We start from the raw sequence: 16,278 nt of genomic DNA on the forward strand, positions 1-16,278 counted from the left end.
GGGGCAGACACCGCGGGATTGGGCCTGCCATCTGCCACCAGGGGAGCGGGCCTAAGCCAGCAGGTGGTTATCTCCTGAGGGGTCCCAGACTGTGAGAGGGCACAGATTGGGCTGAGACCCCCCCTGCCCCCACACCCGCCAGTGCACAATTTTTTGTGCATGGGGCTTCTAGTCCTATCTAATAAAAGAGAAAAATGGTAATTGGCGTACGACGATACCCTTTTCATTGGCTAATCAGGGCTATATGCAAATTAACTGCCAACTAAGATAGGCAAGATGGCGGTTAATTTGCATATGTAGGCACAATGCAGGGAGGCGAAAGGGAAAGCAGGAAGAAGCCCCCTGCCACTGACAGTGATCGGAAACCCAGGGGGGAGCTAAGAGCTGGGGGGCAGGGTAAAGGCGGCCCTGGGGCCGCCTTTGCCCTGCCCCCCAGCCATGATCGGAGAATCAGGCGCCTTTGCCGCCCTGGCCAGTGATAGCAGGAAGTAGGGTGGAGCCAGCGATGGGAGCTGGGCACGGTCGAAGCTGGCAGTCCCGGGAGCTAGGGGTCCCTTGCCTGGGCCTAAAGCGAAGCCCACGATCGCGGGGCTGCTGCAGCTGTGGGTCCCCGCTGCCTGGGCCGGACGCCTAGGCCAGAGGCGTTAGGCCTGGGCAGGGGTGGAGCCTGCAACCGCGGGGAGCTGGGGGTCACCTGCCCAGGCCTGACACCTCTGCCGGAGGCCTCAGGCCTGGTCAAGGGGCCGCTCTGGTGATTGGTGATCGGAGGGCGATGAGGGTCAACTCCTCTGGCCGAGGCATCAGGCCTGGGCGGGGGGCTGAGCCGGGGACTGGGGGGATATGATGGTCCCCTTGCCCAGGCCTGAAGCCTGGGTCAGAGGCGTCAGGCTTGGGCGGGGGGTGGAGCAAGCGATCAGAGGGAGATGGGGGTCCCCTGCCCAGGCATGATTCCTGGGCCAGAGGCCTCAGGCCTGGGCCGGGGCCAGAGCCAGTGATCAGGGGGAGATGGGGGTCCCCTGTCCAAGCCTGACACCTCTGGCGGAGGCATCAGGCCTGGGCAAGGGGCCGATCCTGCCATTGGAGGGTGATGGGGGTCAACGCCTGAGGGCTCCCAGTATGTGAGAGGGGGCAGGCTGGGCTGAGGGACACTCCCCCCCCCCCACACACACCCAGTGCACGAATTTCGTGCACCGGGCCCCTAGTAATAATAATAATAACAAAAAAAATTGTCAATAGCATCATTTATTCAGCACCTGAATCTGTGTCAAGAATTGCATTATTTAGTTCATATGTTTTCTTATTAAATTATCAAAACAATCTTGCCAGGAGGCATTAATCCCCATTTTATACAGGAGGAAACAAAAACTCAGCCATTTCATAGCTTACCCAGCATCACACAGGAAGAGGGTAACAACAGAGTTGAAATTCAGTTCTGACTACAAAGCAACAGCCTCTTAATCATTTTATTCTACCTGAACTCAGGTCCTCCCTTAAATAATATGGCTGTTTTCTGCTAAAGACTTCTAGTGCTATAATCCAACAAGGAGACCGATGGTGGCAATCCCTGGCTGAGATAGACCACCAGATGGAGGAAAGTTACTTTACTGCTTACCCTACCCCCCCACAACAATGAATGAGGCAGTGCTTATGGGCAAAAACACTTTGGACCTGGTACCTACTAGAAATATCCAGTTTTTTGCAGCTCACAGTTTCACCCACTCATCAGAGGCATGTCTCAACTTTCTGTTCCCAGGACCCATTAATCATTTACAGCATGTTGATTGAGATTTTAACCTGGGGGTCAAGGTGAACAAACAGTTTACACAACAAAAATCTATAAAGACTGATTAATCAATAGTATGTGTGTGTGTCTGTGTGTGTTTAAAAAGTCTGTATAAAATTCTCTGCTGTGGTATACCATAGCAAAGGATGGTTTTCCCATTTTAACAAAATGAAGACATTTACTGCAGCTCAGCTTTCCATCCTTTGGATCACACTTAGGTATTCCTATGCTGTGAGTCCCATAGACTGCAATGCTACTGAGCTCCTGGCTGGGAAAGCTCTAGACCTGATCAATAAAGAACGTTCGAATGGCTACCTTTTTCAGTTGCTGCGGGTCGCTGATGCCCACCTGGACAAAGCGGTAAGGAATTGCCAATGGCATAGCTAAGTTGGGAAACCATGCACCTGGGGCAAGTGTGGCGCTAGCCACTAAACCTACTGCTTTGCACAATGGAATGGCCTTGGTCAGGGTTTTCTGTTTGGTTTCTTCTGCTGCTCTAGAATGTACTTATTTTTTTTAAAAAAAACTAATGTCTGTTATTAGTATGTTCTTAACTATGAATCAATCTGTGAATACTTACAAGCACTGACGTTGAGTGCAATCAAATGCAAAGTGTTATAAGAGAAAAATCAGAATGAACTGTAAGCCTTGCCCTTAAGAAAATAAGAATCAGCTCATACACACACACACACACACACACACACACGCACGCACACACACACACACACACACACTGTGTAAGGTAGGATATATTTAAGTGACCGAGTATTATAGATGCTGGACAATCTAATGAAAGGAGATCTATTACCATTGAATGAAAGACTGCTTCATTTGGAAAATCCAAATGAAGCAGGATTTGAACAGGAAGATGGGCTGGATTAAAGGGATTCCAGGGAAATTCCAGGAATACCACCTCTATGTGGGTAAGAAATCAGGCAGGAGAGTATTAGAGAGTAATTAGACACAAGCAGGGGAATTCCGGAAGTTCTATGTGAGATTTGCACAGCAAGCAGGGTGGAAGAAATAATGTAGACTTATCCTGATGCAAAGCAAGCCTACTGTCCTCACTTTGATCAGCAATTTTCAACCAGTGTGCCACAGGAATTTTTAAAACATGAAATGCCTGATTATTTAGTCAAGGGCACTGACCTCTTATTCCTTAGATTGTCAAATGGAAAAAGGGCAACAGCCCACATACCAAAGCCATACAATGTGAATGAATCAAAATTATACCTATTTTCTTTTTTGTCAGATCAGCAAATATATATATATATATATATATATATATATATATATATATATATGCCACAGAATTTCAGTAATTAGTGTATATGTGCCATGAGATGAAAATATTGAAAATTACTGACATAGATTATATACTTACTTTGAATAGATTTGAGGGCTTGATAGAGATTAAGGAGGGAGGCCTCTCTTCACCACTCCCCAAAATAACCTACCCTTTGGAGGAACCACTAAAATCAGGGAGGTCAGACAATAGAGCATCACAGAGGACAAACAGATAACTTGATGCTTCTTAAAGTATTAGATATGGAGGCTCTACAGGTTGCAGAGAATGAGTGCAGGGACTCGGGATTCAACTAGCAACTTAGTGACTACTAGTCCCAGTCCAGGATCTCTGCCACATTATAGGACACAGGATGAATTGGCCCAGGACTACCTATGGGTGGGAGCAGGGAGCACAGTGTACCTGGAGAGATGGATGCAAGTGGCATGGGCTTGAACTAGAAAGCTATATGATGTGTTCAGGAATGAGGAAATGAAGAGAGACCAAGGTGGTGGAATTTATGGCAATGAGAATGAAAAAAACATGAGATATTTTAAAGAAAGACCATTCAAGGCCTGGTGATTGTATAGCAAAAGCAAAGGAAGAAATCAAAGCTGATGTCACATTTTTTTAAAGCCGACTAAGGCAAGAAATAATTAATGGTGTCATTGACAAAAGGCAAGTTAAATTGAGAGAGGTAGCTGGTTTTTAAGAGAAGAGCTGATTTTAGGTTTGGGCAAGTTGAAATTAAGGCAAGAAGTCCAAGTTCAGGAAAGAGCTGGGTGAGAGGACACAATTGTGCACACAGATTGGAGCTCATGATGTGGCTGTCATCAGTTATAATTTCTTCAAAATCTCTGCCCAAACAAATGGTGCTATTTAGTGATTGTTTTTTAAAACTCATTAACAGAAGCAACATCATGACCAGTTAAAAAGAACATTTGGAAGTAACTTTTTCAAGCTATTTATTCAAATAAACAGATGAAATGACACAAAAGTAGACATCTGCAATTATTTGGGAAGGAACAGAAATTCTGTTTAAGAAATCAAGAGATTGTTTCTAATGAAAACATACTGGGCTTCCATGTGTTACTCAACTGTTGCTTTCTTGGAATTTTTCAGGAATCCACAGATGTCTATTATCTAGTCTTAGATGTGAAAGAATCTGACTGTCCAGTCCAATCCAGAAAACACTGGGATGTCTGTGAGCCAAATATTTCTAGATATCTATTTGATATAGTAAGTAAACATGATACCTTTCTCCTCATTTTATTATTCTTGACTTCTGTCTACTCTGTTTTCTGAGGGTAGCTATATGCCACAGCAAAAGAGGAAGACGAAGACCAGTTTTTGTCTTTTGACTCATGAAGAGTATGTCGACTTTGAGTAATATTTTCTTGAGAGCCATACCTAGAAACCCAGTTCAAGATATCTCAGTGGGGCTTGTTATAGCATGATCAGCTATAACCTTGTGCAAATCACCAAATGTTGCTAAATGTCCATCTCCTCAGCTGTAAAATAAGAGGAGGAGTTTGGAGTAGATAAACTATAAGGTCCTATCTGGCCCTGATAGTTTATGGGTCTAGAACCTATGAACTTGTAATTGTGTCCTATGAAGACTGGTCCCATGACCAGGAGTGGCCAAAAGGGATTAATTGCAATTATCATGAGGAATGGGATCTTGTGCTGCTTTACACATGGGTAATCTGATCCCAGGCTGTCTGCCACTAGAGGAGAACACAAAGATGAAAAAGCACAGATCTAAGATTTTAGTTCCAGAAAATAAGGTACTTACATACCTAGAAATTTTAGCATTTATTGCTTCTTGAAAAATGTTTGAGATATGGCCATGATCTGTTTAAACAGTTTCTCTGTGGTTCCCATGAGGGTTTTGGGTGCCTATGTTATTAACTCACAGAAAGAGATTAAGAAAACATAGGTTTGAAGGAGGAATTGTTGAGGGGGATGAGCAGCGGCCGTGCCTCTTAGTACCTGAATGACGCATTTCCACCAGCGTGCCATGCTGCCTGGACAGCCTCCATTAATTCACACTGGCATTATTGAGCATCATCCAGGTTCCAGGCACTAATTTTCACAACAACCCTGCAGGGAGGTTATTACTAGTCACATTTTACAGAGGAGTAACTTGAGGTTAAGAGACGTTAAATAACTTGTTCAACGCCACACAACTAGAAAATGACAACACTTAGAAGCTCTGCTTTCAACTGCCTCTGCTCGCATTTCTAACTTCAACAATTCTTCAGGGCAGAGTACCACCTTGCTGGGCAACTAAGGCATCATTCCTTGTTATTCTTCAAGAGCAGTTGCAATAACATTCCATGATTGTGCTACAGGAATAGAAAGATTGGGGAGGAACCAAGATGGCAGCATAGGTAAACACCTGAACTTGCTGCCTCGCACAACCACATCAAAACTACAACTAAAAGACAAAATGGGTATCATCCAGAACCATGGGGAGGCTGGCTGAGTGGAAGTCCTACAACTAGAGGGAAAGAGAAAAGCGCATCTAGACTGGTAGGAGTGTAGAGGTGCGGAATAGCAGAGGTACGGAGGCTGAGAAATGGGATGGCAACTGGGTATGCTGTGGTCTTTTTCAATTGGGAGGGAGATACAAGTCCCCAACTGCTCTGAACTCCAGTTCCGGGTGAGACTCTGTGGACCCAGACTCATACGGGGAGAAACTGGACTGTCTGGCATTGGGCCAGAACTCAAGGGTGGCTTTCTCTCAGAGGTGCTCACAGCGTTCATTGTTCCTGCACCAGGCCATGGGACACAGAGACCCAGGGACCTATCTGGGGCAGGGGCGATGAGCAACCATTGCTGTTTGCACTGCCCCAGGATTCCCTGAGACCCTGCCCCACCCAATTTACAACCCCACCCAAGCTGTGTACAGAGGATTTTGCATATAAATGGCCTGGCCTTTTGCAACCTAAAACCTAACAAACTGAAGCTGGGTCAAAGAACACAAGAGCTTCCAAAATAAGGCCTAGGGCTTGTCAGCAGCCTGCATTGCTTCACAGCTGCTCATCTGGGCACCTCCAAACCCCAAACAAAGAGGAGGAATCTGCAGATCTCTCTGTAGCTCCTGGTGGGTGGCCTCAGGCAGTGGCTTCCTTTGCAACTCCTTGGAAATCTAAGAGCCAGTCTACCCAGTGGTCAGAGTGAGACCATCCAGATTACAACTCTTCAGAACCATAAGAGACACACTCAGGGGGCAGACTCAGTGAGCACCAAAGCCCCACTGAAGCAAGTCCAGCCCCATAAGGGTGTTTCCAGCACAGCAGTTTTCCTATTGTAGACACAACTGGTTCTCACAGGCAATTGGTCTGGAGGTCAATTCCTCCCAGTGATACCAACAGCAATCAAGGCTTAAATACAACAAGACTGTGCACACGACCCACAAAGGGGTGCACCAAGAGCATCTATGTCAGGTGACTAGGGAGGCTGGGCCAATGGGCCCTATAGGACACCTAGCACACAAAGCCACTCTATTAACACAGGGAAGCAGCCAAAAGGCGGAGACAAAGAAACATGTCACAAATGAAAGAAATGGAGGAAAGCAAACTACTGCATACAGAGTTCAAAACCACGGTTATCAGGTTACTCAAGAATCTTCTAGAAACCTTGGAGAAATTTAGTGAGACCCTCAAGGATATGAAAAAGCACCAATTAGAAATTAAGCATACACTTTTACTGAAATAAAAAATAATATACAGAGATCCAACAGCAGACAAGAGGATCCCAAGAATCAAGTCAAAGATTTGAAATATGAAGAAGCAAAAAAACACCCAACCAGAAAAGCTAAAAGAAAAAAGAATCCAAAAATATGAAGATAGTGTAAGGAGCCTCTGGGACAACTTCAAGCATACCAATATCCAAATTATGGGGGTGCCAGAAGAAGAGTGAGAGTAAGATATTGAAAATCTATTTGAAGAAATAATGACAGAAAACTTCCCCTACCTGGTGAAAGACATAGATTTACAAATTCAGGAAGCGCAGAGAACCCCAAACAAAAGGAATCCAAAGAGGACCACACCAAGACACATCATAATTAAAATGCCAAAGGCTAAAGACAAAGAGAGAATCTTAAAAGCAGCAAGAGAAAAACAGTTAGTTACCTACAAGGGAGTACCCATATGATTGTCAGCTGATTTCTCAACAGAAACTATGCAGGCCAGTAGGGAGTGGCAAGAAATATTCAAAGTGATGAATAGCAAGAACCTACAACCAAAATTAATCTACCCAGCAAATATGTCATTTAGAATTGAAGGTCAGATAAAGAGCTTCACAGATAAGAAAAAGCTAAAGGAGATCATCACCGCCAAACCAGTATTATATGAAATGCTGAAGGGTATTCTTTAAGAATAGAAAGAAGAAGAAAAAGGCAAAGATAAAAATTATGAACAACAAAGTGACAACAAATACATATCTATCAACAAGTGAATCTAAAAATCAAGAGAATAAAAAATATGATGAAGAGAATAAACTGGTGAATAGAATAGAATCAGGGGCATAGAAAGGTAGTGGACTGACAATTCTCGGGGGTACGGGGGTGTGAGGGGGGCAGGAAGAGACTGGACAAAAATCGAACACCTATGGATAAGGATAAGTGTGGGGGGTTAAGGGCATGGGGTGTGGTGGGAACCGGGTGGAGGGGAGCTATGGGGAGAACAAAGAGGAACAACTGTAATAATCTGAACAATAAAGACTTATTAAAAAAAAGAGAGAGGATTTGTTGAGAAACCACAAATAAATTTTAAAGGATAATAACGTATGTTGCATCACTTTTTTGTGTCTTCATATTCAACCTGAAGAAAGCAGTACACAATGATAAACTTCTCTTTCTTACAGGTGATTGGACAGTGTAAGGTAATAGCTACAACACATTTGAGTGAATTTCAGGACCTTAGAGTGAATGACTTCAACTGCACCACAAGCTCTGGTATGATAATCTGTTAAAATACTACTTAATTCTAGATTGATATAGAATTCAATCATACAGTGGTATTTAACATATAATACTATGATATACATATTAAAAAATGGTCCCTACCTATGCTCAAGGACTTCATTATTACTCACTCTCCTGTAAAGAGTCACAAGAGGGTTTCCCCCTGTTATTGATACACTTTACAAAAAATTAAATATATAAAAAATAGAAAGCTACATAAGGCAGTAGAGCATCATTATAGAGAACATGGGCTCTGTCTGGGGTCAGATTGGCTTGAATTTGAATCCCAGTCTCATAATTTACTAGTTGCATGGTCTTGAGGGAAAGTTACTTAACATGAGGAATGTGTAAAATAAAACTAATAATAGTATTAGCTCTTTGGGTCTTTGTTAGAATTAAATATGATGCTCTGTGTAGTACACTTTCAAAGAATTTAGCAATATATTTACTTCAACATGTAAAACTTATGTATTAATGCTACAGTTTACACAGAAGTCTCATTTAATCTCATTACAAGACTATGAAGATTATGAGACTTTCTATTTTAGAGTTAAAAGATGTTCAAAGAGATTAAATTACTTGGCCTCATAAAACACCCCAAATATGGTGAACCTCAACCTGCCCTACCAGTGTTAAATCTAAAGTTTATGTTCTTATTATGTACTTTCCCCAAGAGAATTATCACAGAGTTCCTTTAAAAATAACAAATTTCCTCATAATTCAATATACAAAAATTCAGCAGCCAGCAACTTCAGGAGTTTGCCTTAAAGAAGACTGAGCTGTATCTTCTATTTCTGGGCAAGACTTCACTTTAATGATACTCTCTCTCCTTGGCAGAGGTAGGAAGAGTTCATTAAAATATTCACACTTTATGAATGATGGGGTCAGGGCATCTGAATAGGGTAACAACCGAGACTTGAGCATCAGAAGGATCTGGATTAAGTTTAGCTCTTCTGTTGATTAGCTGATTTGCTGGAACAAGTTTCTTGGCCTCTCCAACCCTCAATTCACCCATCTGTAATACAGGAGCTATTGTTATTGATTCCATCATGCATATATGTATTATGTCACAGCATTGACAATGCTATTTAGCCACAAAACTACCATCTTCTTTCTCCAGTCTTTTCTGCATTGGCCAATACTAAAGACAGCCCTGTACTCTTGGATTTCTTTGAGGAGACTGAGGTCTACAGAAAACAAGCAGAGAAAGTCCTTGAGATGTACAAAAAGGAGAATGGTGACTTTGGCTCTTTCAGAGTGGACCAAGTGGAGAGAGTCGGCAGAGGCGTGAGTTTCCACTAATATCCAGCTGGAGTCTGAGGGCCCAGTCTCCAATCTCATAGGCACAAATTCAGTTGCATTGACTCTCTCCCCACTGGCCTCCTTGAGCCAGATGATTTTTATTATTATAATTTTTAACTTATAGGTAACATTCAATATAATATTAGTTTCAAGTGTACACAAATTTAAGAAGATACATGCATCCTTAAATTCACTGCAGCATTATTTACAATAGACAAGATATGGAAGCAATCTAAGTGCCTATCAATAGATGATTAGATAAAGAATATGTATTGTATATTTACTAGAGGCCCAGTGCACGAAATTTTTGCATGGGGGGGGGGTGGTCCCCTCAGCCCAGCCTGCACTCTCTCCAATTCGGGACCCCTCGGGGGATGTCTGACTGCTGGTTTAGACCCGATCCTGAGGATCCTAAACCAGAAGTCAAACATTTCTCTCACAATCCAGGACCGCTGGCTCCTTATTTCTCTCCTGCCTGCCTGCCTGATTACCCTTACTGGCCCCCCTGCCAGCCTGATCACCCCTATCCACCTCTGCCTGCTGGCCTGGTCACCCCCAACTGGCCCCCTTGCCAACCTGGTCACCACCAACTGCCTCCCACCACTGGCCTGGTCAACCCTAACTGCCCCACTTGCAGGCCTTGTCACCCCCAACTGCCTCCCCCTACTGTCCTGGTCACTCTCAACTGCCCTCCTTCCTAACTGGTCTCACCCACTGCCCCCCTCTGCTGGTCTAGATGCCCTTAACTGCACCCCCCTGCCAACCTGATCGCTTCCAACTGTTCCCCCCACCCCCCGCTGGCCTGGTTGCCCCCAAATAGCCCCCCTCTGCCGGCCTGGTCATCCCTCACTGTCCACCCCCCCCTTGCTGGCCTGGTTGCTGCCAACTGTGCCCCCTGCCAGCTGGGTCGCCCCTTACTGCCCCCCTCTGCCAGCCTGGTCACCCCTCACTATCCCCCCTGCCAGCCTGGTCACCCCACCCAGACTGCTGTTCAGTCATTTGGACGTTTCTCACTAACCCCCTACCGGCCTGGTCACTGCACGCAGCCTGGTGTTCAGTCATTTGGTCATCCCTCACTAACCCCCCTTCTGGCCTGGTTGCCCCATGCAGCCTGCTTGTTCAGTTGTTTGGTCTTCCCTCACTGCCCGCCCTGCCGGCCTTGTCACCCCACACAGCCTGGTCGGTTGTCCGTTCGGTCATTCGTTCGGTTGCGATGGCCCCTGGCTCTTTATATATACAGATTAAAAAATGTTACTCAGCATAAAAAGGAATTAAATCTTACTATTTGTGACAATGTAGAGGGTACAAAGCTAAGTGAAAGAAGCCAGACAGAGAAAGACAAAAACAAGCTGCTTTGTTTGTTTATTTGTTTATTTTAATACAACAGCAACTTTACTGAGGTGTAATTGACATGCAACAAACAGCACATATTTAGTTATAGTATAACATTTGACAATTCTAACACATGTATATGCCAATGAATACAACACCACACTTAAGATAGTGAACATATCCATCACCCCAAATAATTTCTTGAACCCCTTTGTTATCCTTCCCTCTTGACCAACCCTTCTTGCCTCCTCCCTTGGGCTGCTGGTGCCAGCCGCCAGCTGCTTTTTAAAAAAAAATTTTTGTTTTATTAATTAAAGTATTACAAAGAGTATTACATATGTCTCCTCCCTCTCCCCCACACCTTGATATTCCGCCAGCTGCTTTTTTAAATTGAGATCCCTGTTGCAGTTTTAAGAGACAGGCAGCAGATACCATGAAACTGCCCTCCTGCATTTTTTTTTTTAATTTTTGGAGTTGTGGGGAGTGTGATATCATCAGAGAAGGGGGAAACCAAAACAAAAAAAGAGCAAAATGCAGAAGAGCATGGTAGGGTTATGAGTCATTAAAATCATCTAGTCCTAACCTCCTTGTATTATGATGGAAAACTGAGGCTTAGAGAAACTACCTCACCACACCCAGTAGTATGGCTAGAGCCAGACAGTCCTTCCCCATCCAGGCTCTCAAGTGCCTCCCACCCATAGCAGTCTTATGGAACAGCTAGTTTATGTTGTCTTGTATTTTGAAACCACAAAGTGAAATAGATTGTGGTGAATACAAGCAATGGGATAAATACAATGCAATTACGTACTAAACAGAATGTTTTGGACCTATACGCTTTGGGAAGAGTTTCAAGATATATTGCCAAGGGAAAAAGCAGGTTATGGACCAATACTTAGACTATGATCCCCTTTATATTAAACAATTAGATATATGTGTATATACACAACATATTTAGGAAAAGGCTAGAAGGAAAAACACATCAAATGAATGATGGTGGTACCTCTGAGAGGAAGACGCTGAGATGCAGGAAGAATGACTTTTCACACTATGCTTGATTGTGTCTGCATTATCTGAGCCTTTTCAATCAAATAATATTCATCTTATCACTTGATAAATTTTAAAAAGGCAGAGACAATAAGAAAAATGGCACATATTGGTGAATCCTGATAGTGCCTTTACAGTATTATGGATAGCAGGTATCTACTGGCTTTTAAAAATATGTTCCTGACACTACTTTGTTCTTATTTGTTCTAGAGAGGAGGGAGAAGAACCAATTACTATATTGATTTCTCTGTGAGGAACTGCTCCAGTCACCATTTTCACAGGCACTATAATGTGAGTATAATAGATTAGTGTGAAACACTAGTAACATTTGCAGGCTACTTACTATGTGCCAGATACCCTTGTAAGGGCTTTACCCATATGTTAGCCTATTACCCCCACCACCACCCTATGAACTAGATAGCATTTTATTCCAGATTTACCTATGGGGAAACTGAGGCATGGCGATAAAACTGAGAATATTATTTTAAAAATATACATGATATATACCTAAACTTAAAAATGAGGTTTTTTTTTTTTTAACTCATTAAGATTAAAGACTTAGCTAAAACTAATAACTAGAATGTATTAAGAACATATACTCATGGGTGCTTTCATTCACTTCATCTCATTCACTCTTCACAGTGAGCATATTTGACAATTGTGAAGGTAATGGACTCAGTAAAGTAAGGGTCTTGCCTAATGTTCACAACCAAGATGCTCAGTCCAATGGGATTTCCCTGTACTCATGTATAAACTGATACTCATGTGCCTGCAGGAAGTGTTATGAATGATATGCAGCATTTGTATAGCAACCTATAGTTTACAAACCACTTCCATATATTATTGCTTTATTGGATCCCTGTGATAATCCCATTGACCCCAACAAACCCTTAACTATAGTGGTGTGGAGAACACAAACTCAGTGCAGAAACATGGAGGCTGGAGAAGAGGAGCTTAATGCTACATGTTTTATAGCATAATCTCATTTAATTGAGCCCTCCCACAACCTGAGGGTAGATAGTACTGAACTCATTTTAGAAATAAAGACTAAGTTTCAGAAATTTTATGCAACTTACCTAAATCTCATAGAACTAGTACATGATGAAGCTAGGACTAGCATAGGGTTTCTGACTCTAAACCTATACTCAAAACCTTTTTGTTGTTGTTGTTTTTTGTTAATCCTTGCTCAAGGATATTTTTCCTTTGATTTTTAGGGAGAGTGAAAGAGAGAGAAAGACGGAGAGAGACGTTGATGTGAGAGAAACACATTGATTGGCTGCCTCTTGAACAAGCCCCGACCAGGGCTTGGGGCTGGGGAGGAGTCTGCAACCAAGATAGTGCTCTCGACCAGAATTGCACCTGGGACCCTTTGGTCCACAGGCCAATGCTCTATCCACTGAACCAAACTGGAAAGGGTTGTACTCAAAATCTTACTGCTTAACAGTCTCCTCAAAAAAATGAGTTTTCTTCTTGTAACTTTGACAGCTGGGTTTAAGGATCTCTGGGGCAGAGGGGTGCCAGCCAAGTGTAGCCTCTGAACTTAGGGTAGGGCCAGAAGACAGTCTCTATGACAGGGTCTGTGCAAACCCGTTTTTATAATGGCTCCCTTCTTTCCAAGACTTTCCTCCAAGGTGCTTGGTTAAAGTTGTACAAATCTCTCATCTACACCACTCTTCTTTTTCTCTAGACACAGGCAACTCATTCATGTCTTCAGTGCAGTAGAGTTGGTCTAACATGAAGGTATCAATGACATAATATTCCCAACTACCACACATGGGGAAACCCAGTGATAGTTTCCAGTCATGGAAGAGAACCACAGCAGTAATGAAAATCTTAGGAACTTGTAATTTTCCCAAAATGTTGATTAGGAAATACTGTTAAATAACTGGTGGAGATATTGATGATATTAACTTGATTTTTCTAGAGCTCTCCTTCCTTTCCAGAATGTCTGGAAGTTCACAACTCTTGCTGGACATCTTCACACCCCCTGCACACATACACACAAATACACATATACTAACAGGTGTCTCTCTTATTTACAGGTCTTTGGATTCTGCAGATCAGTTTTGTCCTATGATGTAGGAGCCTCTGACTTGGAAACCCCAATAGAGGTTGATACAAACTGTGAAGTCTTTGACCGTAAGGTGGGTTGCCTAAGCAACCTTTGTCATGAGCAGTGCCAGACTAAGTAATGTTTTCATACACATAGTGTATTTTATTCTTATGGCTCTGTGTGCGCGTGTGCGTGTGCGTGTGCATGTGCGTGGGTGTGTGTGTGTGTGTGTGTGTGTGTGTGTGTGTGTGTGTGTGTGTGTGAGAGAGAAAGAGAGAGAGAGAGAGAGAGAGAGAGAGAGAGAGAGAGAGAGAGAGAGAGAAAGATAAGATAGTTTGAGGGGGGAGTAGAGAATATCCCTTGGGGATAGGAGTGCAATTCCTGGTAAGACACCAGAAGTGTGACACTTTTTCCAAAAATTGGGAAAGTGTAAGATTTGGCATAAAAGTAAAATCATGACCAATTTAATGAACCTTTACTGAATTTGAAAATGATTCTTGTAGCAAGGACTCCAGTGCTGACTTAATAATCTAGTTTTATTATTAGGCACAGAATCTAAGGGGAATGAATTAGTGTCAAATTTATTATATAAAGATATGTAAAATAAAATATAAAACAATATTTTATGAGAATATCAGTGTGTAGAAACTTTTATTCTACACACAAATATTCTTCACAGTATTTTTTGTATCAGAAAAAGATAATTCAAACATCCATGTGACAAACCAAAAAGGGTGGGCAGGTTTATCACCATGGGCATGGCTGCACAGATTTTTTTAAAAATATTAAATCTGAATGAGGATAGTGAAGAGGTGAAGTGCTCATCTTTTAGGAGTAAGAGATACTTATAACGTAGAGTCACAGAACTCTGTTGAGAGCCTAAATTATAAGGCACTACTTTTCCAAATGTTGATCTATAGATAAGTACCATTCAGTAATACAATTTTATCACTTTAAATGGAAATGAGAAAAATAAAGATAATAAGAAAATTGTTTGTGGTATAACATATTACATATAAAAGAACCATCCTTTACTTTGAGATTATCTTTCTGACTGTTGTTATAAAATATTATTGCTATTGTGAAATGATGGAGGTAGATGATGATTTTTGTTTGTACTTTAAATGCCAACTTGCCTCGATAAAAATTTGAGAACCCTTTTTTATATACTACTTTTAAAATTTATTTCTGCAATCCAAAAGTATGGATTTAGTTGAATTAAATCAAGTTAAACATCTAATTTCTTCTTTACATGATGATATTCACTTTTCTCTGTCCTTCACCAGGAACATAGAAACATCAGTGATGTACAACCCCATTTGGACCATCTCCTCCATTCTGGAGGCCACGGGCATTCATCTGGTGGCAAGCCTCCATTTACACACAGTAGATCCAGGGATAACCTCCATCCCCATAAGCCACATAAACCTCGATGCCCACCTCCTCTGGACGACAAAAATCACTCAGACAGACCACCACTTCAAGCAGGAGCTCCTTTACAACTGCCTCCTTCAAGATGTCATCACCTCCATTTTCACATCAATGACACACATGCACCCCCTCATAATCATAGTTCCAGTGAGCACCAATCCCATGGACACCATCCTCATGATCATCATCCTCATGGACACCAACACCATAGACATCGTCACCATGGACACCATCCCCACGGACACCATCCCCATGGACAGCATCCTGATGACCATGGTTTTCATGACCATGGACCTTGTGACCCACCGCCCCATAGGCAAGGTCCCCAAGATCACCATCACTGGGGCCATGGCCCACCACATAGGAACTCAGAAGAAAAAGGTCCAGGCAAAGGACACTTTCCCTTAAAATGGAGACAAATTGGATATGTTTACCGACTCCCTCCATTAAAGAAAGGTGAAGTTCTTCCTCTTCCTGAGGCCAATTTTCCCAGCTTCTCATTGCCAAACCACAACCATCCTCTAAAGCCAAAAATTCAGCCCTTCCCTCAATCAGCCTCTGAATTATGTCCAGGGATGTTCAACAGTGAATTTTCACATGTTTCAAAGTTTTTTGGAGAGACATTTCCAGAAAGAAATCTGAAATCCTTGAAAAATGAGTAATGTTCTGAATTATAACCATAAATAAAATGTAACCAATGATAAGTGCAACATTATGTTATTGTAATCTTAACTTTCATATTCAGAATAGGACAAAATGTGGGTAGGGAAGGAGATGACGTGAGAAGAACAAGAAAAATGGAGAGGAGAGGACAAAATCTCAGTTTCCCAAGTCAAAAGTTAATTCTCTCACTGGCTACTATACCACTCAAGACAAATTTTTGATCCTCAGAATTTCTTTACTTTCTGGGCTAAACTCCTTTAATTTTAGCATCATTCCTCTCTAGTACTTATGCTGTAGCTGGGCACACTAAGAAAGTATGTATTATCATATAAAGGATTGTTCTTATAAAAGTGATCCAAATTCTCTCCTACTTCTTATTTCTAGTTCTCTAAATCCTCTTTATTTTGGAGAAA

The 16,278-nt window shown here is 42.3% G+C and overlaps 1 protein-coding gene across 1 annotated transcript; it reads left to right on the plus strand.

Annotated features, from left to right (window-relative positions):
- Nucleotides 1-1,871: 1,871 nt before the first annotated feature.
- Nucleotides 1,872-16,187, plus strand: LOC132230215 (histidine-rich glycoprotein-like). The gene is made up of 7 exons (XM_059687324.1): nucleotides 1,872-2,143; nucleotides 4,191-4,307; nucleotides 7,941-8,031; nucleotides 9,161-9,327; nucleotides 11,929-12,009; nucleotides 13,761-13,862; nucleotides 15,058-16,187. The coding sequence occupies exons 1-7, from the start codon at nucleotides 1,952-1,954 to the stop codon at nucleotides 15,862-15,864; spliced, it is 1,557 nt and encodes a 518-aa protein (XP_059543307.1). The 5' UTR covers nucleotides 1,872-1,951; the 3' UTR covers nucleotides 15,865-16,187.
- Nucleotides 16,188-16,278: the final 91 nt, after the last annotated feature.

This window comes from Myotis daubentonii, chromosome 3, assembly GCF_963259705.1.
Source record: "Myotis daubentonii chromosome 3, mMyoDau2.1, whole genome shotgun sequence".
In the NCBI taxonomy this organism is placed as follows: domain Eukaryota; kingdom Metazoa; phylum Chordata; class Mammalia; order Chiroptera; family Vespertilionidae; genus Myotis; species Myotis daubentonii.

Excerpts from the sequence above, each read along its gene's own strand:
- LOC132230215 (XM_059687324.1), top strand. The coding sequence starts at position 1,952 with ATGAAGACATTTACTGCAGCTCAGCTTTCCATCCTTTGGATCACACTT. Across the intron at positions 4,308-7,940 it reads CTAGATATCTATTTGATATA|GTGATTGGACAGTGTAAGGT; the intron begins GTAAGTAAACAT and ends TCTTTCTTACAG. Across the intron at positions 9,328-11,928 it reads TGGAGAGAGTCGGCAGAGGC|AGAGGAGGGAGAAGAACCAA; the intron begins GTGAGTTTCCAC and ends TATTTGTTCTAG.